The sequence below is a fragment of the Balearica regulorum genome, chromosome Z (assembly GCF_011004875.1).
Source record: "Balearica regulorum gibbericeps isolate bBalReg1 chromosome Z, bBalReg1.pri, whole genome shotgun sequence".
NCBI lineage: Eukaryota > Metazoa > Chordata > Aves > Gruiformes > Gruidae > Balearica > Balearica regulorum.
This window is the reverse complement of record NC_046220.1, coordinates 63,767,344-63,794,584: the sequence shown is the minus strand read 5'-3', so window position 1 is coordinate 63,794,584 and position 27,241 is coordinate 63,767,344. Positions and strand designations below refer to the sequence as shown.

Genomic DNA, 27,241 nt, shown 5'->3' with positions numbered 1-27,241 from the left:
AATAATCTGTCAACTATTTTGGGAAAAATAAATCAAAATTTTTAATGGAAATTTCGCACCTTACCTTTTCATGTTAAGGAGGAGCATTTTAATCATGTTTATTATTGCATTTTTAAATGATCGTCCAAAAAGCTACCTTTCTTATGTATGCCGGGTACTAATTGGTTGGTATAAGAGCTCCCTCTATAGGTTTTATTTCAAATATCAGCGTAGGAATATAGAAAGGAAAGTAAATTCCCCCTCTTGTCAGTGCTTCGTAAACATAATCAGTTGAACAACATGACCCAATTTTTATAAAGAGGATTTTATGGAAAAAACGCCATCGATTTTACGATGGTTAAAAGTATGAAATGTATAAATAATAAATGTATAAAAAGTATAATGGTTAAAGTACAAAAATGCAATGTTACAGATTTAAGTTGTATTTACAAAAATTTTACTTTTAATTTTAATAGCAGCCTGATAAACTGTGTAACTTAAGCTATTATTATATAAAAGAATAAATCAGCATTTTCTCTTTTGTAACTGCTTTTAATACATGTAGGTATCAGAGCTCTCAAACTGCAAAAGTATGGCTCATACAGTAGTACAAATTTCTCATCAACTGGTAGTATTCATGTCTTTGAATAAGAGCTTCTACCTGTTATGGCATCCTGGTGGTATAGTATTCATGTGACAACTACAGAAATTCCTAGTAAGGGAGGGACAAGATATTTGAAACAATTTAATATACAGCTATCAGCATAATTTAGCAGAGAGAGAAAAAAGGAAAATTAGAGCCAAACAATCTGCCAGTTTTCCCTAGACATCAGCAGGTGTTTCTAAGTCAAATAAGTAATCCTATAGACCTCGTGATGGCAAATGTGGTTGTTGGTAGTAATAAACTGTCTAGCTTTCTTTCATACAGAGTTTCTATTATTAGAAACAAACCCCAAAAATCTCTGTACGAAGGAACCCATTCTCTTAGTTCTATTTGAAAATCAAAGCCTACTGTTTTCTAGTGAAGATCAGGCAGGAGTGAAGCCTGACAGTTATTAAGCCATATGCCAGCTTGTATGGACCTATAAACTTTACCCAACGTGCAAAATAGCTAGCTGTGCTCTCTCTCATATGTCCAGCTGCACATAAGATATTGAAACAGCTCCATTGAGAACATGTACACAGTAGTTGTATGAGATTATGTTATATGAGATTTGTCTTGAATATCTAAGTCGTCTTCATAAAGAAATCACCTGAAACAGAGGTAGCTGACTTTTGGGGGTAATAATACAAGTTTGCATGAACTTTTCTTTGTAAATAAACACAAATTTGGTATATAGCTTTTTAATAATAAACATATCGTAATAAGCATTCTGAAAGCTACATCTGTACTTGTCACCTATTCAGCATTTCTCATGGCATGACACAACATATAGAAATAGAAAATTACTGAGAGAAGTGAAATTGATGATTACACTTTAAATGGAAATTTCAAGCCCATTACACAGAGTGTACTTCAGGAATTATAAAATAAATCTTGGCATCAGAACATGTAGCTTTCAGAGATGAAAATGAGGCCTATATACATGCACAGGAGAAAATTGTTTGGTTGCAAGCTAATGGAATTCTTGTGGTCATTATTACAATTAAACACTAATTACACAGTTTGAGACAATCAGTGAGGGTAGTGGCCTGGAAATAATTCTCGTTGTATAAACTTTGGATAATTAAAAATATTTTTCTTGGATGTCACTGCTGTTACTCTGGATTTGCAAATGCAAGAAGAATTTTGCCCCAGTCCAATTACAGATGCTCCATATTCTTGAAAAACAAGAATCAGCAAGAACATGCATATATCACACATGTTTCTAGTTTTAAAAAAGTTTTAAAGAAAGTTTTTCACCATTTTTGCTTGTTAGAAATTAAATAGCTGTATGAGGAAAATGCTGTTTTCTTATACCTGTGTGCAGACCCTCAATCTTTTTGCTAGTGACAGCTAGAAAGGAAGAGATACATTCAACATTGTAAATAAAGTTCCTGTGATGGCCATGAGTCCCCCAAAATCCAAGGATTTCTAACATTTGAAACAATGCAGAGAAAAATAGGACAATCATAATCCGGTTTTAACAAATCTGCTACACAGAAATTATCCTCTGATGATCTAAGTTTCCATACTCCCCTCGGTGATAGACCTGTGGTTAAAGAATATTAGCTTTCAGAAGAGTTAGACAGATTCAGCTTTACTTGCATAAGAGAGTGGAGTACATCTGTATCTCCCTATCAGAAAGAGCTCTCATCACTGAGCAGAAAAAAGGTCATCGTGACCATCTGTGGTGGCTTTGTTTTTTTGCAGTTGCTCTTTGCACATGAACATTTATGGGGCAATACCCTGCAGGTGAAATAGGCAAATGAATGACTCATCCATTGCTAGTTGTGTAACTGTTCATCTTCAGGATAGAGGAAACCCTAACTAGAAGGAAAAGTATAGGCATCTAGGAAACTCAAGCAGAAACTGAATGTGCTTGTGTGTATATTGGTGGGGCTCCACTACTTAGGTATTAAATGACATAAGCAATAATTTTGAAAAGCTAAATTTTGGACCTGAGTGCTAAATATGGAAAGTAAATGGAATTCTACACTCCTGAATGTTTTTATAATGCCTCTATTGGTAAGTATAGCTCAAAGGAAATTACTATATCTATGTTCATGGGGAAACAAGCTGCAACAGTAAGTGATGCAGATGATGGGGAAAAATAAGCTGTAAGTAATTCCATGGTGCTGAACTTGGGAATAGTATTCAATGCACATGTAAGAATACATGACACTAAGGAGTATAAAAAAATCTCAGCTGTAAGCTAAAAGATAGGACAAATCAGGATAGTAAAAGCTTCCAAGAAGCTTATCTAAATATATATCATATGGTTCTTAAATTTAGCTATCAGAGAAATAAAAACAGGTATATAAGACCCAAAGTTCAGAAAGTTAAAATACTATTCCAGAGGAAGAAAACACGGTGTGCTGTACTTCTGCTGTATTTGGCTACTTGCTTGTTCACGCTGTATTCCATTAGATGAAATCTGTAAGGTTCTGTTTACTCCTGAGACTACCTCTTATATCAAACATCAGCACCCTATTCTGCTCTAATGTTCACCCTATTTTGTAGTAACTCTTACAGAAAATGGTGAAATCATTAGAAGCAGTACATGTGAAATGAAGAACTAGATGCTGGTCTTGAAAATGCTCATGTGATTTAGAAATAATACTCTACTTCTGAAGAACTGCTCCTGATTTGTACTAAAATAAATTTATATCTGGGCTATATGTGTTTTATCTTCTTTGGTTAATACCAATATGATTACATTAAAAACCCTTCTTGCCATCTGCCAATTTGAGAAGAAATGCTGTCAAACTTGTGATTATTGTTTATGCAGAGAACAGTCCATTTCCAATTAGCTAAGTGATCACAGATCTAACAGCTGCAAGTCATATAACAAATAGATTGATTAAAAATGAAAGAAAGAGCAAACACAACTGCAGAGAATGTTAAAATTTAACTCGTTAAACCAGGACTAGATACTATGGATTAATGCAAGATAAAAAGTACTAGATACTTAATGCAAGGTAAAAAGTGTAAAATACTGTAATATACAAAGCAGAACTTCCAAATGTCTGAGGAGTCTGCAATTAAGTACAGTTTTTAAAAAAATTGATTTCAGTTTATCCCAAAATAATTCCATGTGCATGTATGTATGTTGTAATGCTATGTGCCTCCTAAACATAATTTTCAGCATTTCAGAACTAGCATTCTTTATTTTGTTATATTACTGCTTATGCAGTCACTAAAAATATTTATGTTCCTATCCTTTAAAAAGAATGTGAGATTTCAACACAGATCCATTTCTAGGAAATTTCTAGGAATGTGTTTTCATACACAGTTAAGGACTTGACTCTGAATAAACAAAAAAAATTCTGTCAGGTGGCTAATTTTTCAGGGAAATCATTCAGGGTCTTGAGCCTATCAAGTGTTTTCCAAGTTGGAATCACTGAGAATAAGAAGAAATATTATAAGAAGCATCTGAAAAGATATCTTCAGAGTATTGGGGGTGAACCCTTTTTGTTCTGCCACCATAGCTTTATTCGGTATTTATGATAAAGCGCAGGAAATACCATATCGTGCATGGTATAATTTTTCAGCAAACACAGACTTCACTTTAAAAAGCAGAAAAGTAGATGTGGCTTAAGAGAAATGCACATATTATAGCCTAGCCAAAAGAAAGAAAGCCCCTAGGATGGGCAGGTTTATTATCATGTGTATGGTATTGCTCCTGAAGTAACACAGTCCACAGCAATTGTAATTTGTACTTCAGTAATTTCCTGCATTTTTCATGAGGTCTGCTTTGTAATGGATTGGCAGGTGGGACTGATCTCCCTTTGTCCCTTCTGACTAAGTCCAGCATGATTTATTTTCAATCTTCAGTCTTTTCCAACCTTGTATTTTTTGCTTTTTTGGCTGCATTTTTTGCTTGTTTAAGCAGTCTTGATTGTACAGCTTACCACTGCTGTGATTCTTACCAGTTTTCATTAGCAGCACAAACACTAGTAGTCTTCCTTCATATGCTGTGGAAGTGCTAAGGTTGCTCTTTCCTTCACCAATTCTGTGAACCTTTCATGGTCCCATTTGGTTTCTGATGTCACTTGGAGGGACGGAAAACCTTGAGGACCTTGGAAAACCACACAGTTTCTTCCTCACTGGGGGCAGATGGTGGCAAATCCTTGCATCAAATACTACTTTGAGATTGCTCCTTTCTCCTCCCCACTGAGACATGCATCAGGGCCTACCTTATACTGGCCCTATTTTCTTACCCCAGGATATTACCAAGTATATTCTTCTTTGGTGTCACTGAAACCAATGGCAGAAGGTGCACACTTTCTAGGCAATTAATGGTGTACTTTGCTAGAAATAATGGTGAATTTCAAATATACGAATTAACAGGTTTTAGTATGCAGTCTTCATTTGAACTAAACTTCAGGAGGAGTGTATCAGCACAAACTGATAGGATTTTCCTTAAAATAGAGTTTTTAAGCTTTGTTCCTTACAAAAGAGCTGAATTTAACACTTTGACTGGACCCTGGATCTAGGTATCAATAATGACCTCTTGCCTTAGGTCAGAAAGAACCTGTTTTATTAGTTTAAGTAGACTTTCTCTACTGTAGGTCTGAAAGCCTTTGGCCTAGATTGGTATTAAGAAATTGTTTGACCATAGCAGCCCAATCTAATGTTGCTGCAAATAATTTATCAGGTAAGTTGCTTTGGTTCCCATGAGGAAATCCACAATTCTAATTTCATATACAGGAGGGTCTTTTGAACCATCAGTTTAACCACAGGAAATTAAATCACTGTGAAGAATGCTAGCAATCTTTTGTATTGTGAAAGCTTCATTTATATTATTCATAGGCTAGAAATCTGAAAGCATGCTGGAAAAAACATTCATTTCTTAGAAGCAGTATTCAGATATGGCATTAGCTTCAGGTTATTTAGAAAAGCAGGTTCCTCTAGTTGTTATAAAATCCAGTTTTGGAGTTATCTTACCATTTAACATCACTAAGTAGCAAACAAATAGCAAGAATATCTGAACATGAAATGGCTGAAATCCTAACTCTTCGATCTTACCACTTACTGTCCTATCCAAAGTACCTTTGGGAGGAGCATTGAAAACCTAATTCTCTGGTACAATTGGGTAAATTACTTTGTTAGCACTCACAGAAACAGTTAAGTTTATAAAAAAGTATGTTTACACCCGTGCAGCATTCTCAGCCTACAAAAGTGAGGTTTAATGTCTGATTTTACAGCCATGCATGAAAATTGGTTCCTGGGTAAATTATTTTATTAACGTCCTAAGCAATTAATTGGATGTGTAGGATTACTCTTGATTTCAATTTTTGTTTTCAAGATTGTTACTACTTTTCTGAAAAAATTCTTGAACATCCCATTCTCCTCACAGTGCAGTATCACATGACTACTAATTTAAACATGGGGGGGGGGGAAAGAAACGCAAGGCAGAAACTATAGAACCAAAAGACTACAACTGACTTGTTTCTGATGAGTGTCTTCAAAGTAGGGTTGATTATGGCTGATTCAGGATTTGTAACCTGAACAGTGACTGTGGAAATGGCCCTGCAATCTCCTGCATCTGCGCCAGGTCCATGGGTAACTGAAACTGGATGGCAAATAACCCTTCAATCTACCAAAAAATAGTTATCTAAAGCTTTTAAAGAGAGATCTTAGTCACTTATTTACCCCTTTTCCAAAAGTACGCAGAGAAGAAAATAAGGACATATAATCTTACCAAAGAAAGCCTAAGTTTAGCTGTTTTAAGCCTAGAGCTTTATAGAGCTAAAGAATTGTTTGTAAACACAGTTTCGTAGAAGCTGGTTTTTTATCATATACACATAGCTTAATAGTTTATGAAGCAGATTATAATGTGGTTGCTTTCAACAGTATGGAAGTGGATTTGATGACCCTACACATCTTTCCAGTCCCATTCCTAACTAAATTTTTTCTCTTTTACTGCAGCCCAGAAGATGGTGAAATTCATCCTGAAATCTGTAGACTATATATCCAGTTGCAGTGTTGCTTAGAAATGTACACAACAGAAATGCTTAAGTCCATATGTCTGCTAGGATCACTGCAGTTTCATCGGAAAGGTATTGAATTGCACAAATATACAGAGGCTGATTTAAAAAAAAGAAGTCTTTTGGGGCATGCATGGGTATTCATGAAAGTCTAAGCACCAAACTGTAAAACTAACGTTGAAGCTTTTCAGCTACTGAAAAAAAAGCTGTATTTCTGTTTCATTATCATCATTTTACAGAAGTGTGTCATATCAAGCATATATCACTAATGTCCTTGTAGTTTAGAAGTCTGAAAATTTTTTGAAAGAATGATCCGAAAAGTTTTAGCTGTCGTTAGTCAGATCAGTGAGCAAACTATCTTACTAATATTATTAGAGGTATTTGTTGGGTATAATATTTGGGGGCAAGTGTTTGGTGGAACAATATGGCACGGGTTCAGTACTAAACTCATCCCTTACTATCCCTGTTGTTATTTATCCAGCAATGCCAGCTTATAGCAAAAGATGGAGAAATATGGTTAAAAAGCTGCCCACCTTTCTAGAACTAGATACTAGATTTATAATTGAAATATACCTCAGACTATTTTTACACAGCAAGGAGATGTCCTTACTTCAGTGAAAATGTATCTCTCTAATGACTTCATATTTGATTAGCCACCTACTGAAAAGAACATGTAGAAATGCAGATAATTCACTGAATAGGTTACTTAGTAACCTCATTACTCAGTGATGGCACACACTGATTGGGACTGTAGCTGTACTCATTGTAACTACTCTTTCCCCAGATAATATCTCAGCAGAATATACTAGGTAAAGACAATACAAAGTCCTGTAATGAACTGTAATGTAGGTCTTGTAATGAACCTTATGTATTTTCTGTCATGCTGAAAGATCTAATAATGTATTTTTCACATCTAGCTATAGGAAATAGCTAAAGCGATATTTTTATTATGAAAATAAGAATCAGAGGTTTATAACTGCTCAATTGAACTTCTCAGTGATTTTCTTAAGTCTAAAATCTATAAAATAGGAAGAGACAGGAATAACACAGCCATCGTATAACAAGATGCCAGTGGCTGCTAAAATGAATTATTTTATTGTATTTATTTATTATATTTAATCACCTTCTGTAATTGCAGAAAGAATGTAGCTTGAGGTGACCTGAGTAACCCCGATATGTCTTGTCTCTCCATTTTGCCTCTGAATGGAATCTACATTAATAACTTAAACTAAACATCAAACTATTAGATGTCTAAAGTTGAATAAAATTAATTTACAGCATTATAATATGGGCCAGCTTAGTTCCTATGTGGCAGTACTTTTGATATACATTTGTTCCTCATCACACCATAGAGAAAGTCATGGTAGCTATTCTGCCATTGCCAAATAGAGTAAATTTTGTCCTGTATCCATACAGAGATAACCACAGTAACGTGGTTCCAAGTTTCTGTGACATTCTTTGAGGAAAATTCATGATAGGCAAAAATTATATAATCACAGGAATTTGAATAATTTGAATTTTGGAACTTAGCCAATAGAATATTGTATATTAAACACTCGGTATTTACAACACCTAGAGGTATTATAAAGGCATCATGCAACAAGGGAAATTCCGGATACATGTTAAGTATTTTTTCACAGTGAAGGTAGTCATATATTAGAACAGGCACCCAAAGAGGCTGTGAAATCTCTGTCCTCAGAGACAGTGATAACTCCAATAGCCCTGAGCAATCTGATGCAAGTTGGCCCTGCTTTCAATAGGGTGTTAGAATAGATGACCTTGCAACCTATTTGTTCCATGTTCTGCCAAAACATGCCATTTTCCAAGGAGTGGAATGAACGCATACATTTCTTTAATTTCTTTACTTATGGAGAATGGTACTTCAGTGTAGTCAAAGTACATAAATTTATCTCTAGGAATGAAGAGACAGTAATTTCACCATTGTAAAACATACTGTGCTTTTGCTAGTTTTTTTACTTTTTTACCTGTTCATTTTTTCACCATCTGAGTGACCATATAAAAAATAGTAATTTTCCTTGTGTACGAAGAATAACACCCTTAGAAACTTTGCTTAATTCAAAAATGTGTATGTCTGATGTTCTTGCTGTGTCTTGAAGCTCATTTTTGAAGGTAATATTTTCCATTTGGATGTAATATTTTCCATTTTCTAGTCCTATTACCTGTTGCATAAGTGGTTTGTTAGGTTTTTAAATCTCTCATGAGATTTCACCAATTTATATTCTTACCTGGGAGCCAGCAGAGATTCAAGTAGAATGACATGCAGGCTGTTCTTGGCAATCTACAGCTAATAAATAATAATGTGGGTACTGGTAACTTGACTGGACATTATCAAACTATAGAACTGATAAAGCTAAGGCAGTCCTGATGCACTTTTTCCCAAAAGTAACTCAGTCAATGCTCCCTACTGGGAAACAGATGCTCTTTAATGAAACACCATACAACAATTTGAAGGCATGAGCTCTGGGTATTTTCACTGTCTTTCTCAGCACTGATCTTCTATCTCTCCTTATCTTTCTGTTCTTCTGAACAAACATTCCTATATATACTGTATAGTATATATGAAGCTTCCTGTACAGAAATTTCTTGCATATTTACAGTGCTTCAGATTAACTTACACTGTCATACAATCTCTGCTAGAACAGTCAGATAGTCTGTTATTTCTTTGAGATGCAACAGTTACACTGCGGCCAAAAGCCATAAATATTTCCAGCTGTGTTATGCAGTAAGTAAACTGAGGTAAGTGTTCTCTAATAAATTTTTTGTAAGATACATAACAACAAAAGCCTAGTGTTGAAAATACATTATGATTGCAAAGTTCAGCATGCAGAAAGTTTGCAAAAGGCACAATGAAACATGCCCAAGTAGCCTTAATTCAAGCTTTTTGTAGTTACTAAGTTTTTGGTTACTTGATCATATGTTTTATTACTCCTCCTTTCCACAATCCCAAGAGTCCTGGCTAACTAATACACATGTAAATATTTACTTAGGCATACATCTTTCTTTCATCCTAGTTGTTCAGTGTCATACATTGTTTTTATTGCACACAATTCTGTTCTAAAGGCAGAATCCTGTTCCTCAGACCTTTCTCAGTAGCTCATACATTGATCGGAGTGTCTTCAGAACTGCCTTGAGCAGTGAAGTAGTAGCAATTTTTCCCTTTGTAAAGAAGGAACAAAGAGAGATTAAGCTAACGATGGCTAATTTAGAATCTGAGATTGCAGCATACTTTATGCAGTGCTGTATGTGTTTATAGAGTTATTTTTCAGTAGCTTCATTTGCAGCTGGGTGCAAAGAGTCTCTGGGTTGAGCAATTAGTAATACTTTGTCAATAACTATTTTGAGGAGCTGGGTTTAAGCAACTTAGATAGGATCACATGAAAACTTTGGGTAGGTTTAGAGTCCAGTTTTCAGGGCAGCACTGTGAGAAACTCTCCTTGTGTCTTCCTGCAGTCCCTAACATGATGGCTTTAAGGATCTTGCTGTCCCTTTTCTCATAGCAAATACCTGTTGGGGCAGATATGGCAGATGGCAGCTCATGTTCCAGCTCTTTCTGGAAATCTTCTGAAACTTCGCACTGCATTTGTTCACCAAGTTTTCTTCTGCATCCATATCACACTCTGGCAGAACTTGTCTGGATAGAATAATCTTTCTCAGACTTTGTCAAGCAACAGATAAGTTCACTTACCAAGGACCTGCAGCTTCTCTCCTCATCTTGGTTTTGTTCTTCTCCATCATTTGAATTATATAGCTCTGGGCCTTAGGAAGAAGTGTCAATCACAGTTCTTAAACTAGTAATACTTTTAAAAATGTAAGTTAGAGTTTCATGGAAAGTAAGATATTCTGCTTAGGTACCTCTCTGAAGTGTTTACAAAATTCAGCTCTAATTCCTTGAAACGTTGTATGTCTTCTTTTTTGGCATTGCATGTTCCCAACAATGACTATTCTTTTTATTAAATAAATGAATCCTGGCTTAGCTAGCAAGGTCTTAGAAGAAGTAGTTGGCATAATTTATGCCCATGGCAGCTCCTGGATGTGGTTACTCTTTTTCCAAATTAATACTGAGGTTGTCAAGGTCCCACACTGGGAAAACCCAGAACTACCTGAGAGTTCTTAAGTACACTTCAGCATACATTGCTGTATTCAGCCACAAATATTTTGGGGTCAAAGGTTTTCATTGATACCTTATAAAGAACTTCATTGCATTTTTAATATGTAAACATAACAGATAAAAGAGCTTTACTGATTCATATACCCACAATAGTAATATTTTCCTTTCTTTTTAAGGAACTGTAAAATATTATTATCATTGGATCATTATAGCAAATCACTGTGGAAGTGTGCGTTACCAAATTTTAATCTCTATGCATGTTTACATAGAAACTATTAATTTCTTAGGATCATCTACAGATATAATTGACTTGTTATGTAATTTCATACATTAGATAATATTTTCAAAAATCCTAAATTGCAGATTGCACTAATTCTATTAGCTAGCTATGCAGCATTTGAGCAAGGCACTCATTTTCATGATTAAGGGAGTAGGCCCGTGTAACAAATCAAAGGCAAGAAGGGACAGTTAAAATGGACTGAAGGTGTTTTCCAGAGTTCAAAGCATGCTGTAAAAATAATTAGAGCTACCTTGTCAAAGCAGTACCAGGTTTGAAATTGGTAGCCATTTATGCTGAGTTTGAACAAAAAAAGTCACTGCTCATGTATAGTTATAAGAATATATTATTCTTATGGTCCAGAATCAGTACAACCTGCTATATTGTTGGTAACTTGTTGAAAGAGAAGTGTACATACATGGAGAGATAATTCCTGGTGTCAGTTATTTACTCATAGCTCAGTCATTTTAAAAGAATTTGAATATGTATGGGAAAAAATTAGTCCAGTATACATTAGATTCTGTTAATCTTACCATTTTGTGTATGAAATAGTTTCAAAGTCTTATTTTTTCCTGTGTCTTTTTTCTAAATGATGTGTTTTGACGTGAATAATTTCTCAGAATAAGATGTAAAATACTTTAATGCTTGTAACCTACATAATGTTTATTCTTACCACAAGCTTATTTGGAAGCCCTGAAGAAAAAATCACAGTTCAATCAAAAGGGAAATAACTGAGGAAAAAAGGAAAGAATTGAGTCTTATGGGAAAATCATGTATGCATACTATGGACAGAAAACATTAGGCTTTTGTGATGCAAATTCAGACTGAACTCATTCCTGCATTGTTGGTACATCAGAAGGATGCCAAATCACAGATAACTGTGTATCATGTATCATACAAGAAGTTTATAGCATAATTGTTGTTTTTCCAGTATGTGTTTTGTGATAACAACATGTATTTCCTTAAAATAGTACCTAAAAAGCCTGTGATAGCTTATATTACAGATTACAAAAAGAAACCCTCAATTTAATGAAGGGATTTTTGTTTTATTTGGGTTTGTTTAAATTACATGCTCTTTAGGATTTTGAAGGAGAAAGAAAGGGTTGTTTAATGGAGGTGTTAAAATCTCAGCATTCTCTTTAAAGACTGGTAGATTTGTGTAATTACTTAGACATATTACTTAAACAAGAAGGATAAGATGTGAGAAAGAAAAGAAGCACACAGGTGTGGAGAAACAAGTACTTAAAAAATCCAGGGAATCACCCATTCTCATGTGGATGCTGTGAAGAGGCCAAAATTAATAGAACAGAAACAGGCATGGAAGGAGAAGAACACAACTTCTACCACAGGCTTGCTGTTCTTACTGCATTTTCCTTAATAGTAATATTTCCAGTGAGACAATCTCATGAGTTCTGCATGTCCCAAATGTAAGTCAGGAATGAAGGTCATCAGGCTGTTAGCCCTATTTGCCACATATCTTTTTTACTTCCTAAACAATTCTTTCCTATTCCCCTTTTTATGTTCTCTTTTTCATTTACTTTAGCTATAATCTATAGTTTGTGCATTTACCCTTAACTGACCAGGTTAGAAGCCTGGTGCAAGTGCTTCCTTCTTATTGAGATAGGGATTCTCTCACCTTTGTTAAATTCTCAAAGACCTTTCTGGTTCATCTGCAGTGAAATCTAGCTAGCTCTGATGGACCTATAATAGATGTTTTTTTTTAATTATGTAAGTTTCTCTGGGAAGTAGGTGCATAGACTAGCATGACAGAAGCAAACTCAAGAGGTCACCACAGAAGCAGTAAGGAGCACAACAGGTGAGACGCATAAAGCACAGTAATCAGATGTTGGATGTAGCCTTACTGAACTGATCATTTTCTACCCTCTTATTTATCCTCACTCAAGTTTGATCTTCAGCATTATTTAATTCAATGAATTTAATTTCATAGCAAAGGCATTTTCTGCTTCTTAAAATTAAAAAAAAATGCTGAATTAGAGGCTAGAAGACAAAGAATACATCATGCTTTATATTAAAACTTAACATTAAAAAGAGCCTCTGTCTAGCCAGCTGGCAAGAACAGCAGTGTATGTGGACACCTCTGCAAACACTGTGCGTGATCAAACTCCAACTGAAATTAATGAAAGTGTTTCCACTGACTAAATTGAAAGTAAAATTTAGGGTTCATATCCCTATTTTAAAAATGTGTAATACAAAAGATACCCTTACTGCCAGTAGAAGGATGAGAAGATTAAAGAGCTTTCGTTTCTCTACAGGCTGTGCCATGTAGTAGAAATGTTAAGCCTGAGTTATATATGTTATTCAAGCAAAGCTTTTATTATTAGCTGACTCTTCAACTGTTTTCAACTCATTGAGCAGATGCTCTGAAATTCAAGAAAGGCTTCATGAATTGTTCAGAATACAACAGAATTACTGGTAAAGAGCTTTTATCAGTTGAAAAGAAATTGCCGTTCATCTGCTAAATCTGCAAGAGCTTGCCTTTATGCTAACAAAAAGAACGTTACAGTCTCAGTGCTTCTGTTCTCAAGTTGCAAAAAAGAACCTTTTCTGTTATTTCATCTAGTATTGTTATTGTTTCCATTGGAACACCTTTCCCATCCCTGAAGGATACATCTATAGACAGGGTTGTTCTTGACAGCATGTCACCAAAGGTCAGGTCAGAGTTCTAACATAACACTTCAAAATAATGGGAAAATTCACCCATACCCAGTTCCAGCAGTAATACCTTGTGATATCAGTGGCAAATTAGCTGGTTTTCCTGGTTTTTCTTTTACAAAGAAGTGGTAAATGAGATAATGGTAACAGTATGTTGTGTTATGGGCTTCTTGTAATGGAAAAAATAATGAATAATGAAGCTTACACAAACAATTAAAACTGTATAATATGAACTACTTTAAAATAACAACATAAGCTACAATTAAGAACTAGAAAAATTTGAAAGTTACACCTACAGGGTGATACAGAGTAAAGCGTATAATCTGGGAAGTAGGATTAGGCTGCTGTTCCATAAGCAATTGAGTCAGCATAATAGCTTGTTACCACCAGAAAGATCTTGATCCCTTCCTCTCTATCTTCCCTCCCTTATCATGCTTTCACATCTTCTTTCCTTCCACTGCTTCTGGCTATATGGTCATCCTTCTCCTCTGGCACTTGCTCTGGAACATGTAGGGTTCTTAACTGACTGGACTTAAATCACTGCAACATCAGAAAACTTCGCTTTTTGGGGTTTTTTTTTTCCTTTTATTGGCGCAGTCTTCTACCATTTGCTGGGTTAAAGTGGCTCAGAGAGCGGTCTGGCAGAGCACAAGTTAGCAGTGGATGCCAGAGTAAGCAGCAGAATGGACACAGAACATCGTACTTTTATAGATGATAAACTTGTAATGTCACATCTTGTGGTCTCTTGGAATCATAGGTGACTTAGCTGGCGGGGGGAAGCAGGGAAAAGGGCTTTCTGCTGACTTTAGAGAGTAATGAAAACATTAAGCAAGTATTTTCTGTAGTATAAGTGATGTCTAGTTTGACATTCATACAAGTAGCTAAGAATATTTATATTTGTTTTTAGCAAAGGAATAATTTACCAGAATACAACAGTTTAGAGAACCTGCCCAAAAAGAGCTTCTTAAGATCCAGGAATTTCTAGTTTTTTTAAAAAAGGGTTTTTTAGCAGGGATGCTTATTAGTGATGTGGAGGAGTAATATGGCATGGTCTGCAACCTTAGTCTCTAACGTCCCAGAAAAATGGACTAAATGACCACTACTCTGTTAGCTGTTCTTATTCTTCCTGGTTTTTATCAACCTTTATAGGAACTGATGTGAAAATTTTTCAAACTGTAAAAATTATGAGATGAAAAAGCATTTTGTACTCAACTCCTCATACCACTGGTTTAAACATTGACTTTTTTCTCTATTTTTAGAAAGTTTTATTTGTTTCTTTCTGAAATTGTTTACTCCATTTCATGAGAGAACTGAGAGGGAGTTCCCTCAGAGGAAGGGAGAAACTTTAACCTCTCAATAATGTGTCTGGGATGCACTCCAATTTGAATTTTCTTATTTAAATATACTTGGTGCCAGGACTGTATTTGCCATTATGGAAAAGGAATACCAACAGACAGTCCACAGGAGGTTTGCAAGGATACCAAAAATTCCCACCAGTACTTAACTGTCTAGCATGCTCCCCTATCATGGTCCACATCCTTTATCTCATTCTCTCCTTGACAAAAGTTCTGGCAGATGTGTCATGAAGCTCCCATTAAATTCCAACACTGCATTTCATTTTCATATAGTGAGCATGGATTAGGTAAGTGTAAGCATGGAAATTCAGACTATAATGTGTATTGGGCTGTGAGTGGTGGCAGCTATGTATGGCTTTTAAATTCACCAAGTACGAAACTACACATTTTTGTCTTTTGTTTTCCCTTAGTATTGCTGCAATACTAGGATACATGGATTGCAGTATTCTTTAGTGTTAATTTTTGAAGTTGCTTTCAGAATGTAAGCTGTAGTTTCCTTAATTATTTTGTTCTGGTTTGTCCTCTGGCTTTTATTTTGTGTCACATGTGAGACACTGGAGTTTAACCGAAACCCTTCATAATACTCACTACGTAAAATTCTAAGTTCTACACACACCTGTGGAGTTTTGTTTGGTAGGAGTAACAGACAGCAGCATTCTGATTAGCAGATTGGTGTGGTCTGCTCCCCTTCAGAACAGTTCTTACTCATAGTTTTGCATTCAGCACTCTCTCTCTTCATTTATACTGCACAAGATCAAGGTCAAACATCAATGATATAATCTGAGTATGCATTTTAATTACTAAATACTGGGGATATATGTTTTGTTTAAATATTTTAAAGGAAAAGAACCTTGTGCCCCACCCAAGACCCTAGATACTAAAGTGGAGGAGAGTTCCGAAGTTCCCATTTTAGAAGACACGTCCTCATCACCAACAGATATTCAACAGCATTTATGGCAGGTTTCCACAGATATTGAAAACACTGAAAGGTATGTGTACAAACTAAAACAAATTTCTGTCTAGGGTTTATTTAGTCTTTTCTAATTAGGTGGCCAGTGTTGCAAATATTAAAGATATTAATAAATTAAATAACCTGTTAACATTTCTGTTACGTTTAACATATCTGAGAGCATCTCCTAAAAGAAGGGCAGAGAGAAGTGTCATCCTTAATTAAGCTAATTACCAGAGGGTAATTGTCAAAAACCAAGGGTGGGAAATGTTTCTAGTGGACCAGGTTCTCCAAAAGAGGCAGCTTTTGTCTCATCTTGAGTGGTTTCTGATTTTTTACCTGAAATCTGCTGGCCTGCAGTTCTACATTCGTAAATTGAAAGCACAGAATCTAGTGCATGGCAGTTGTTTCTGCCCATGGTTATGAATGTGGAAGCCTTAGGAAGAGAGAGGACATTATCCACACAGGTTTCTCAAAGTGGACTTCTCTTATCCCCTTAACTATGCAGTTGAAAGACAAAAATGAGACCTTTAGTAGGGAATAATCCTTATGGCCAACATTTCTTTGTAAAAAATACCTATTCTGATGGCTCTGTATATTAAGCTGCTGCTGAGATTTTAGTAGTTACCGTGTTTATTTATATAACATGAAATTCTGTTCTACTGAACGAGTAACTTGGAGAATAAAACTGAGCAATTTCTTATCAGTCATACTGCTTAATTTCTAAGAACTATTTTATATGCAGATGAATGAGGCAAGACCACATTGTTTTTAAATCCTGAAATCCTTAAGACATTATAAGCCTGCATACAAAATTGCTGGTCTGCCACCTATCTGTAAACAGGAACCTTTTTGCAACGTCTAGCCTCTCTCGAAACTTATCCAACAGTAACTTGCTTTGTGAGATGATATTTTGTTATCATATTTTCCATCTTCTGCTTTTTGGAAAATTTCATGCCAGAGTCCTCCTAAGACAGGTGAGAGTGACAGCCCTGTTTCTAAAATTTTCACTTAATGTGCAGGGAGCTTAAGTGTCATGGATTAGCTACATGTATTGATTGATGGGAAGCTCAACATGAGCTGGCAGTGTGCGCTTGCAGCCCAGAAAGCCAACCGTGTCCTGGGCTGCATCAAAAGAAGTGTGACCAGCAGGTCGAGGGAGGTGATCCTGCCCCTCTACTCTGCTCTGGTGAGACCCCACCTGGAGTACTGCGTCCAGCTCTGGGGGCCCCAGTACAGGAGAGACATCGAGCTGTTGGAACGTGTCTAAAGAGGATCATGAAGCTGATCAGAGGGCTGGAACACCTCTCCTGTGAGCACAGGCTGAGAGAGTTGGGGTTGTTCAGCCTGAGGAAAAGAAGGCTCCGGGGAGATCTTAAAGGGGCCTACAGGAAAGCTGGTGAGGGACTGTTTATGAGGGAGTGTAGTGACAGGACAAGGGGTAGTGGGTTCAAGCTGAAGGAGGGTCGATTTAGATTAGATGTTAGAAAGAAATTCTTTACTGTGAGGGTGGTGAGGCACAGGAACAGGTTGCCCAGAGAAGCTGTGGATGCCCCATCCCTGGAAGTGTTTAAGACCAGGTTGGATGAGGCTTTGGGCAACATGGTCTAGTGGAGGGTGTCCCTGCCCATGGCAGGGGGGTTGGAACTAGATGATCTTTGAGGTCCCTTCCAACCCAAACCATTCTATGATTCTATTATAATTTCCTTCTGAACAATGGAACACATTCATGGCACAAGCTACAAAATGCTGATAAGGGGTACTAAGTTGACATTAGCAGTAGTTCATGCTAATTTTAAGGCTTATTGGGTATTTTGCCACTAGGATCACATTGTACCCACTGACTCATTTAATATGGAATACTCAGGTGCCAGAATAGATCATAAATTTGGACCAGATGTGACTAGTTAATATCAGACTGGCTTGAAAGTGTTCCCTTATTAAATCTACTGCCCTTTATTTTGGTATGCATCTTCTGATACATGTATGTGAACCACATGCTTGCCTAATAGATTTTTGTATTTATTGCTCCATTATTTCAGTATATGAAGCTATACTACGAGCCATTCCCCATTCAGTCTTTAACTGCTGCTCTGTCCTATCTCTTTCAACTTTTGTTTCCACAGAGATATGAGAGAAATGAAAAACCTTTTAAGTAAACTCAGGGAGACTATGCCTTTACCGCTGAAAAATCAAGGTAGGTTTTGTATTTTCTTCATGTAAGGAAAATTAAGATAATTAAAAGTTTTGCCTTCTTTTAGATCTGGAAAATCTCAGTGTTTTTAATAGAAGTTACAAAAAGAAAAATCTAGATGAAGTCTCTTCCCTACTGATTCAGTGAAGCCAGAATTTAGTATGTGAACTTTGGCCTCTCAAGTTTCACATGAGGTATTCTGGAATTTTACAGATAAAGTGTCTATAGGTGGAATAATAGACTTCGACATGAAGGCAGCAGCACAACTAATTCTCTGTGTCAGGAGGCTTTCTTTTTCGAAGGTAATGAACGTGTAAATTGCACAGCCTGTGATAGGGATCCTACTGAGTGATGCACCTTGCTCTACCCCTACAAGGTTTGTAGCTTCTGTGACATGACACTGACCCTATGCAGAAAAGATACTTGCCTTGGGTCTGCTAACAGCTTGCTTTTCCCAGTAGCCAGCTGTAAGGTACCCTCTACAAATGCACAGGGGTGCAGGATCTCCATCCTATGCATGCATTTAGCAATAGGCCTTCATTTTGTGGCCCAGCAGTATTAAATACTCCACATCTACATGGACTCTCTTTTTTCATGTGAACAACATTAGAAAGAGAATAATTTTCCTTTCTGATTTCTTCTTGATAATATGTATTTCTTAAATGCTGTGTAGTCTTTGCACAGTGGCAGCTGTTAAAGTATGCCTATTGCATCCTAGATCTTGTCCCAAGTAAGCAGTCTTATATTCATCATAGTATATAAGAGATGAAGATAAAATGGATGAAGTCATTATACAAGGAAGACTTTATGGCAGAGTGACTTGATGGAAAACTATATGAAAGGAGAAAGGGAATTGGTCATGATACAGGATACAGATGTGTCCCTGCAGAAACTGGAAAAATGCCATAAAGTCTATGCCTAGCCTGGAAGAAAGGAGTGTGATGGAAATAAGGAAGAAAAGACAAATTTGGGGGATATAAAGCAAATAGAAACTTGAATTCAGAACAGAGATAATGGCATAATGCTGTCAGATGTCTGGCCCTTCAACACTGGCCAGAAAATCACTGATCACCTGTGCAGCAGGATGGTAACCATGTCAGCTAGAATTTAAAAGCTCTGAGACATGCCCCAGGATCAGGTAATCATAAATGGTGTTTTTGCAGCTCCCACAGACTCCAACTGTGATCATAGTTTCCAGATGACTTCTGAGAATGGATGCCCCAGGAATGGACAGTCATACTCATTATTCATACAGCCCTTAAAATTTTTGAAATATTCCAAGACCTTTTATTAATTAAAGATATAGATAGATAACAGTATAAGTAAATAGAACAAACAAACAACATTATAGGTAATTAATATGGTCTGAACTGTAATTTTGACATGTATATGAATTACTGTTTAAGAGAATGATCATGAGATGAATGAATGCCATTGAATGAGTTGGTCTTTACAAGACCTGATCCTGCTTTCAGTAAATGAGTGTTTTGCTGTTGATTTCAGTGACATTCGGAATGGAGTTAAGGTTGCAAGCCCACAAAGGCTTTACATAATGTTACTGACTACTCACTGATCTGGTTTTTTTTGTATGGAATTCTCTGTGACAGCAGGAGAGTTAGTATGCTAAGAAATTTAGTTGATGTGGTTTGTAAGCTTGAGTCACAATATTAAATGATCTCTTACCTATGTTAATTATTTGTATTACAGTAGTGTCTACAGCCTGCAATCAAGACTAGGTCCCTGATGTAACCAGAATAGGAATGTAATGAGACATAGCTCTTAGCCTGAAACCATGCCTGAAGATGGCTTAAATTCAAAGTGAATGCTAAAGATTTTGTGAGATAGCTTGCTGACAGTGCATGAGTTAACATAAATATAGGCACTAATACATACATTTTGTATGAATTTAAAAGGAGTTAGTAGAAAAGGTAGAAAGCTAACCAGAAACAGGGTGAGCATATTGTGCTAACTTTCCCAGACAAGTGCATGTTTTCTTGATGTCCCAAGATGTTCCAGTGTTGCAGTTTTAAATGGAAATTCTCCCTGATGTTCACAAACAGCCACCCAATAAAGGTAGGGGTTTTCACATTGAAATTAAGCAGGATTTTAACCTTAGGATTGACATTTCCAAAAACTTGCATGTCTGCAAGATCTCAAGCTACTTATCTTTAGGTTTTATTTGGGATCCTAACATTATTCATCCATGCAGGAATATTGTGGCTTAGGTGTCCCAGTACTGGAGGTGTAATTTCCTTTAGGTTTCATCATTGAACTGGTATTCTTCTTGCCAGAATTTCTATTGCATTATCATGGAAATTGTGATAATTAGTATTGTAAGACTCTTACATACAAAGTTTAGGTTATTATTTGCTCTGTGCCTAGAACAATGGGATGTATTACTTGATCATGTAGGTGCTGTTAGGACACATAAATGATATAAACTCTTGTGTGTGTGCGCAGGTATGTGTACATGCTTGTATTAAAATTTATGTTTTTTCATCACAGATGATAGCAGCCTCCTAAACTTGACTCCATATCCATTGGTAAGAAGACGGAAGCGAAGATTCTTTGGACTGTGTTGTCTTGTCTCAAGTTAGAAGATTAAGTACAGAAGCACCAAGAAAATCATAACTTTGATTAAACCATTATTATCTGATCACTGAAAAGATGAAGATTGCTACTCTTGATTCTAAAGTACATTTTCTACACTAGCCTTTTTCTCTTCTGCTCCATTCCCCTTTTGAAAATAAGGGTTTTAATAGTTTAAAGTTATGGTGGTCAAAAACCAGCTGTGGAATAGATCTAGCATAACTAAGAATGTTTTTAAAAGTTTTTAAAGTATGTTTTGCATGCTTACTTTCAGCCACTCAGAGAAAACACACATGGATTATGGTTAATAGGTAATTTTAAAGGTTTTTTTATTGTTTGAACTGCAGCTAAAAGTTTGTGCATAGTACAGTACTCTTACTAGTATCATATTAAAATATTTGATCATATTCTAGCAGTCTTTAAGCATAGAAAACTACTTAACAGCAAAAGTGTTAAAGTTCTAAAACATTTAAACAATATTGTAACAGAATTTGCACAAAATCTCTAGTTGCTTTTTGTGCTCTCATTCATATTTAATCTTCCACTATATCTCAATTTAGAAGCTTTATGGAAAAATATCTTAATTTATGATACACAAACCATATATGAAAATACTTAGAACTTGTAAATACAGAGAAATCATAATATCTACATACTGTGCAATGCATAGAAGGAACAGATTTCCTTTTAAGCTGATAGTATCTCTAGAAGCTTTTGGAAAACAATAAATAATTTATTAAAAGAAAATGTATTAAAATAAACAATGGAAACCACAACACCAACCCAGTTTGTTTCCAATAGAATTCAAAGCATGGCATTTGCATATCACTAAGTATTAACTCTTATAGGGCATGCCAGAACTATCTGACTCTAAGATATTAAACATTTTACATTGTTAATAAAGTTTTTTATTTAAATTAAATTTTGTCTTCTTTCTACTTACATTGCCAGAATGTCTTTTTTTTTTTTTTTTTTAATTTTGTGGTCAGAGTACTATACAAAGTTTTGATAATTTCTCCATTTCAAGAAGTATGTTTACAAAGACAGATAAAAAATTATAATGAATATATAACTGCTAAAATGACAGCTAGTGGCAGCAATAGGTATGAATAGGTCAGACTCATTGTACCGATAATTCAGGATGATAGACAAGACACCGGAACTAACCCTGTGCTACACTGCAATGCTGTGAAACCCATAACAATCTGTAACTGTGTACAGCAGGTCACTATGCTTATATGACTTGTAGTCAGTAATACATGAGGAACATGACTATGAGCCCTTCTGACATTCCACCATGACCCAGCATGTCAACAGGAACCAAATTCCTTCTTACTCTGTAAGGGTTTAGGGGTGGGTAAGGAGGTACTGTTTCCTTGTCACAGGAAACACCCATACAGTTAAATTCTCCGTGGGTTTTTTGGTGGGATATTAGTACATTTCCCAAAGCAGTTTGTTAGGGATAGCTATTCACTGAACTGTATCTGGCACCTAAAAAGTTTGAGCTGACTGATTTTTCTACTGAGTTTTTCTCTTGGAATACTGAAATATTTTGCTGAAAAAGGAAGGAAACACCCACATTGTCAGAAATATTAGTGCACTGTCTATAGCAAGGACCAAAAATTCAGATCAAATTCCCAAGAAGGGAAGGCAGGAGTTTTTCCTCTTGAAAAGCCACACCACTCGTGGTTTAGGAATTCATGTAACTCAGCTTCCAGCATTTCTCTGGAAGGACATTTTTCTTTTCACTCAGATAAAGTAGAGTGTTTTGGTTTTTTCCAGGTTGGACTGGTCTGTTCATTTTTCACCTTTCAATATCCCAGACAGAAAATGTATTTTTGAATACACAGGCCCCCAAATAAATACTTTGAATGCAATGAGAACAAATAAATCTAAAAAGCCCTCATGGAAATTGTGTGTTTCCATAAGCAAAATTAATTCCATCTGAAGGTTGCATGACAGAAAAAGGTAACTGCAACATATTTTAAGATTTCAGGTCACAAACTATTGTTCAGTGTATGTGGCATTTAGTGCAGGGAGATCCCTATGCAGTCACAAAGCTATGCGCTTGTGAGCACGAATGCATTTTTAGAAGAATGTAATCAAAGCCCACGGCAGGACATTTTTTCAAAGTTAATTCTTTGACATTTTCCCCACATCCTTCATGAACTATGTCGTCGTTAATCAGATCCTAGTTTTCTGTAATAAGTACTTAAAGAATGTCCAAAAGATGGCAGCACCAACTCGTTTTCATTAAAAGTCTACAAACCAGTAGACTTGCTCTATGACTCCATCCCCAGATATCAAACAGGTTTTGCAACTGTTAAAACTTTGGAAAAACTACTCCTGATGTCTAATGGCTATTAAAAAATGCTGTCTGGGGAGATGATCTGTAATTATAATTAACCAATTAATTTTGGTTCAGCGTAAGTTAAAAAGACTGATACTGTAGACATTAATGCTAAAAGCAGTGTGTGAACACAGACTGAATATGCAGCGATGCTGTGAGAGAGAAAGAGAGAAACAAAATTTCAGACAAGCAGACTGTCAATTCTTTTAAAATCTTGTTATATCAGTACACACACAGAACTTGCTGTATCAAGTCAGTGTGATGTCTTTTTTCAACAACTACTTTCAAAGGCAGATTAAGCAGTAAGAGTATCTAGTGCAGTACCTGCCCACATATCATCACACATAAGTTAATATGCCAAGTTACATGACAGCTTATATCTCCATATTTTTATTGCATCTATTGTAATACATTAGTGAGACAAATGTATACATGTTAATTAATTATGCAAAACTCTGGACATCATTCATACCTCATCACAATGAGCTGCACGACTTTAGCACACTGCAATGGAAACAGATTTATGTATATTGTCTTTAAAGTTCTTTTTGTTTGGACTGTTTTAAAATGTACAGTAATATGCACATCCTTGTACGTTTTGTTATTCTGGAAACTTTAGCTGTATCTTCTCTTCCTGAACTAAAGACTACTAAAATTTCAGTCTTTGCTCATTTTGAAGCCTTTCCATACTTCTAATGAATTTTGCAGCTTCTTTCAAACCCCTTGTATTTATTATACCTTTTACTAATCCTAGTGGACACATGCTTTAATTCCCAAGCTTTACGGCCACGTAAGGAATATTGGTGATTAAGGGCAAATGGAATGTCCTCCGGTTATCATTTAATAGATAGAGGCCACAAACCAAGGCCTGGTAAGTATCTAAATTGAAGAGGTGTTAAGGAATAAACTGGCTTAGTTAGGAATGCAGAGGATTATCTTTCACTAAAATTCGAAAGGAAACAAAAGAAACTTCTTTTTAAGTCCCAGAACATCATGTAGGTCCAAGAAGGATAAATGTTATTACTACATTTTTGTTTAATGGAACAGGGCAATGATGTGGGATCAAAGTTAAAAAGTTGCCACAACAAAATTATATACAAATCACTTAGAGATGATTTAGAACCATTCTTTTATTTATTTTCCAAGTATTAAAAAAAACAGACAACTTTACATTGATAAATGCCTGAATGCATAGAAACAAGCAATTTAGGGAAAATACTGAGGAAAACAGTACTTGCTTTCTAAATCCTTAATGGGGTTTGAACATTTTTGTTGAAAATGCTATAGGATAAAGGCATCACAACTCTTTTGCAGGGTAAGAATCCAGAAACAGAATTTGTCAAATATGTCAAGTTCCACCAACTCTTTTTTACTAAAACTCTGTGCAGGTCTGGCTTTTCAGAGCAAAACCAAATTCTCTATAACTGTCATTCACTTGCAGTACCTTTATTCTTTTCACAGATATTTCATGTCACAAAAAATACCTGTCTAAAAAGTCAGTTATCTATGTACAGTGTAAATTGGAAAGTTTTCAGCGCAGAAGCAAAATACAAGCCTACAGAAATAGACAGTAAATACATGTTGCAGGCCACATGTTAACTCATGCAATATGTAAAAGTTAGCATGCAAAATCTGCATGTTAAATTATGCAATATATAAAAGGTTATCCCTATGACCTATTAACTATTTATCCCATGGCAAGCTTACTTGAGATGAGATACAATATAAAGACATTGATTTTTCAATATAAGGTAAATATATAACTATGAATTAAAGGCATTTCAAGAGTTTGAAGAGCTGTCTAAACTGTGGTAATGCTAGGACTACTATAAGATATCTATTACATAGACCAAAATTTATTTTCTCTGAAGCAAATATAGAGACTCCACAGGCATGAAGACTGAAGATCAGTGGGAATACAATGAACTAAATGAAAATGAAGGTATGAGAAAAACATCAGAGAACACAACAACAAGCTTAATGGAACTTTTTGTTGAGGACTGTGGTGGGTTGACCCTGGCTGGGGGCCAGGTGCACACCAAGCTGCTGTCACTCCCCCTCCTTAACCAGACAGCGGGAGAAAAGTATGACAAAAGGCTGCTGGGTTGAGATACAGACAGGGACATCACTCAACAGTTCAAGTACTGTCACAGGCAAAACAGACTTGACTCAGGGAAATTAATTTAATTTATTGCTAATTAACAACAGAGTAGGATAATGAGTAATAAGAACAAATCTAAAACCACCTTCCCCCACCCCTCCCTTCTTCCCGGGCTCAACTTCACTCACAATTTCTCTACCTCCTCCCCCTGTGAACAAGTATCATGAACATAAAACGATCACGGCTTTGAATTTAATGGGAATATAGTAGATGAGATCCAAATAATTTTAATAATACTTTAAAGAAAAAATGCTTTTAGTTTCCCACTGTGCCAAGAGATAAATACTTCAATAATTTAGAAGTCCCTAGTGATATTCTGCAAATATTGACAAGGAAATTCTAAACACAACATTTTTTTCATGCAACCTGGCAGGTATAAGTAGAACTATACTACCTTTTATATCAGTATTCTAAAAATGCAGGTACAATTGAGTCTAAATTTATTTACATGTCATTTATGAGAGGGTCATATACTCCAGAAACGCTTTGCAGAATTATTCATGATTGAAAGCATAAAATGTGCAGATGCTTTTCAAATAGTACACAAAGTCGGTGTCAAATGCATACTGGCTTAATAAAGCCAAAATCAATTTTAAAGTATTGATATGTTTTACATTATAACTAGAACCATAATCAGCTAAAAGTCCCGTGTTCATTGGTATTAGTAATTCATGAATACATAAGTGCCTAATCATGGGCTCTTGGAATATGAAGAGTGGTGGAATCCCAGCTACAGACTGAGGAATGGCAAAGAGGGGAAGAGCCAGTTGGGGAATGTTGGCCAGACTATTCTGTTAACAGCCTAGGGTTACTCAGATGGCTGAGAGAACAGCAGCATTCTTCAATTCTTAATGATAAAACAATTTTATCACCAAACTTATTTCAATTGATTTACTATTGCTAATAGAGCGAGAGCAGCTGACACTTCTGTGTATGTGTACTCAAACTCTAATTGCAGTAAATGGAAAGAAACCATTGACTTCAAGAGAAGGTGAGTTGAAGCCTTCCAGAAAGCTAAGAACAAGTCACAGTATTTTCAAAAGGAGTCAGTAAAACCTTCATTTGCTTCCTTTTCAAACACAATTAACCTGATTTTCTTCCATGAGACTAGAGACAAAAAGAGATGCGTTTCTCACAGCACTGAATACTGCAATTCCCAGCTCAATACCTTTGGGTCCCAAAGTAGAATCTGGAATCCTGGAAATAAGTACTTAGGTGCCCTATAAACTATGCGGAGCTTCAAAGCCTGAAGGTAACATGAAACAGGAACCGAGTTGCTTAATGCTATCACTTGTAGGCATGGACAGAAGCAGAACATAAGACATATGGGAAGTGGTTTAAGACTGCAGCCTTCAGTGCCTAATCAGTGATCAGTTTCAGAATTAAAATTTTGGTCTGTGACACCTAAATTTGCCTAAGACCCACTAAATTTGGTTTCAGACCTGGTCTAGACACAAGAGAATGGGGCAAATGTCTTATGCTCTGATTTTGGACTCTTAGATACTTCTAAATTAGATATCATTTGCAAAGCAACTGCCAGAATGTGAATAAGTCTGTAAGCATTGCTCAGCTCAGCCATTTATACCTGATTATCCATACCAAAGTATTACAAAAAACCGCTCCAGAAAGTGTCCTCGCAGCCTGTACTGAGCCAAAGAATGGGAAATATAACTGCAACAGATTCTAGATCTTTGTCAAGTCCCAAGTGGCAGACAGTGCAGCAGCACATTGAATTTTACTGAAGTATTTGATTCACTGACAGGAGAGACAGCTTAACCCTTTACTAATGTTGCAGGGATCCTAACTATTGAAAGCTGGAATATACTGTTGATGTGTGAATTCATTACAGAAAGAATACAACCCAAATGTAACAGCTCAGTTTACCTGAATTAAAAAAGAAACCCCATAATTTTGCCCTCTCTCCTAGTCCTAAAGCTTCTGGTCTGAATAGA

General features: G+C 35.9%; 1 protein-coding gene across 2 annotated transcripts in view; it reads left to right on the top strand.

The window, feature by feature from the left end:
- RGS7BP (regulator of G protein signaling 7 binding protein) overlaps window positions 1-21,700 on the top strand; it is a 44,762-nt gene extending 23,062 nt beyond the window's left edge. For both annotated transcript variants that reach the window (XM_075739443.1, XM_075739444.1), the window contains 4 exons: window positions 6,554-6,684; window positions 15,888-16,035; window positions 18,122-18,192; window positions 20,695-21,700. In XM_075739443.1, coding sequence (XP_075595558.1) covers window positions 6,554-6,684; window positions 15,888-16,035; window positions 18,122-18,192; window positions 20,695-20,786 — 442 coding nt within the window. In that variant the 3' untranslated portion in view covers window positions 20,787-21,700. The remainder of the gene's footprint in view (window positions 1-6,553; window positions 6,685-15,887; window positions 16,036-18,121; window positions 18,193-20,694) is intronic.
- The last annotated feature ends 5,541 nt before the right edge of the window (window positions 21,701-27,241 follow it).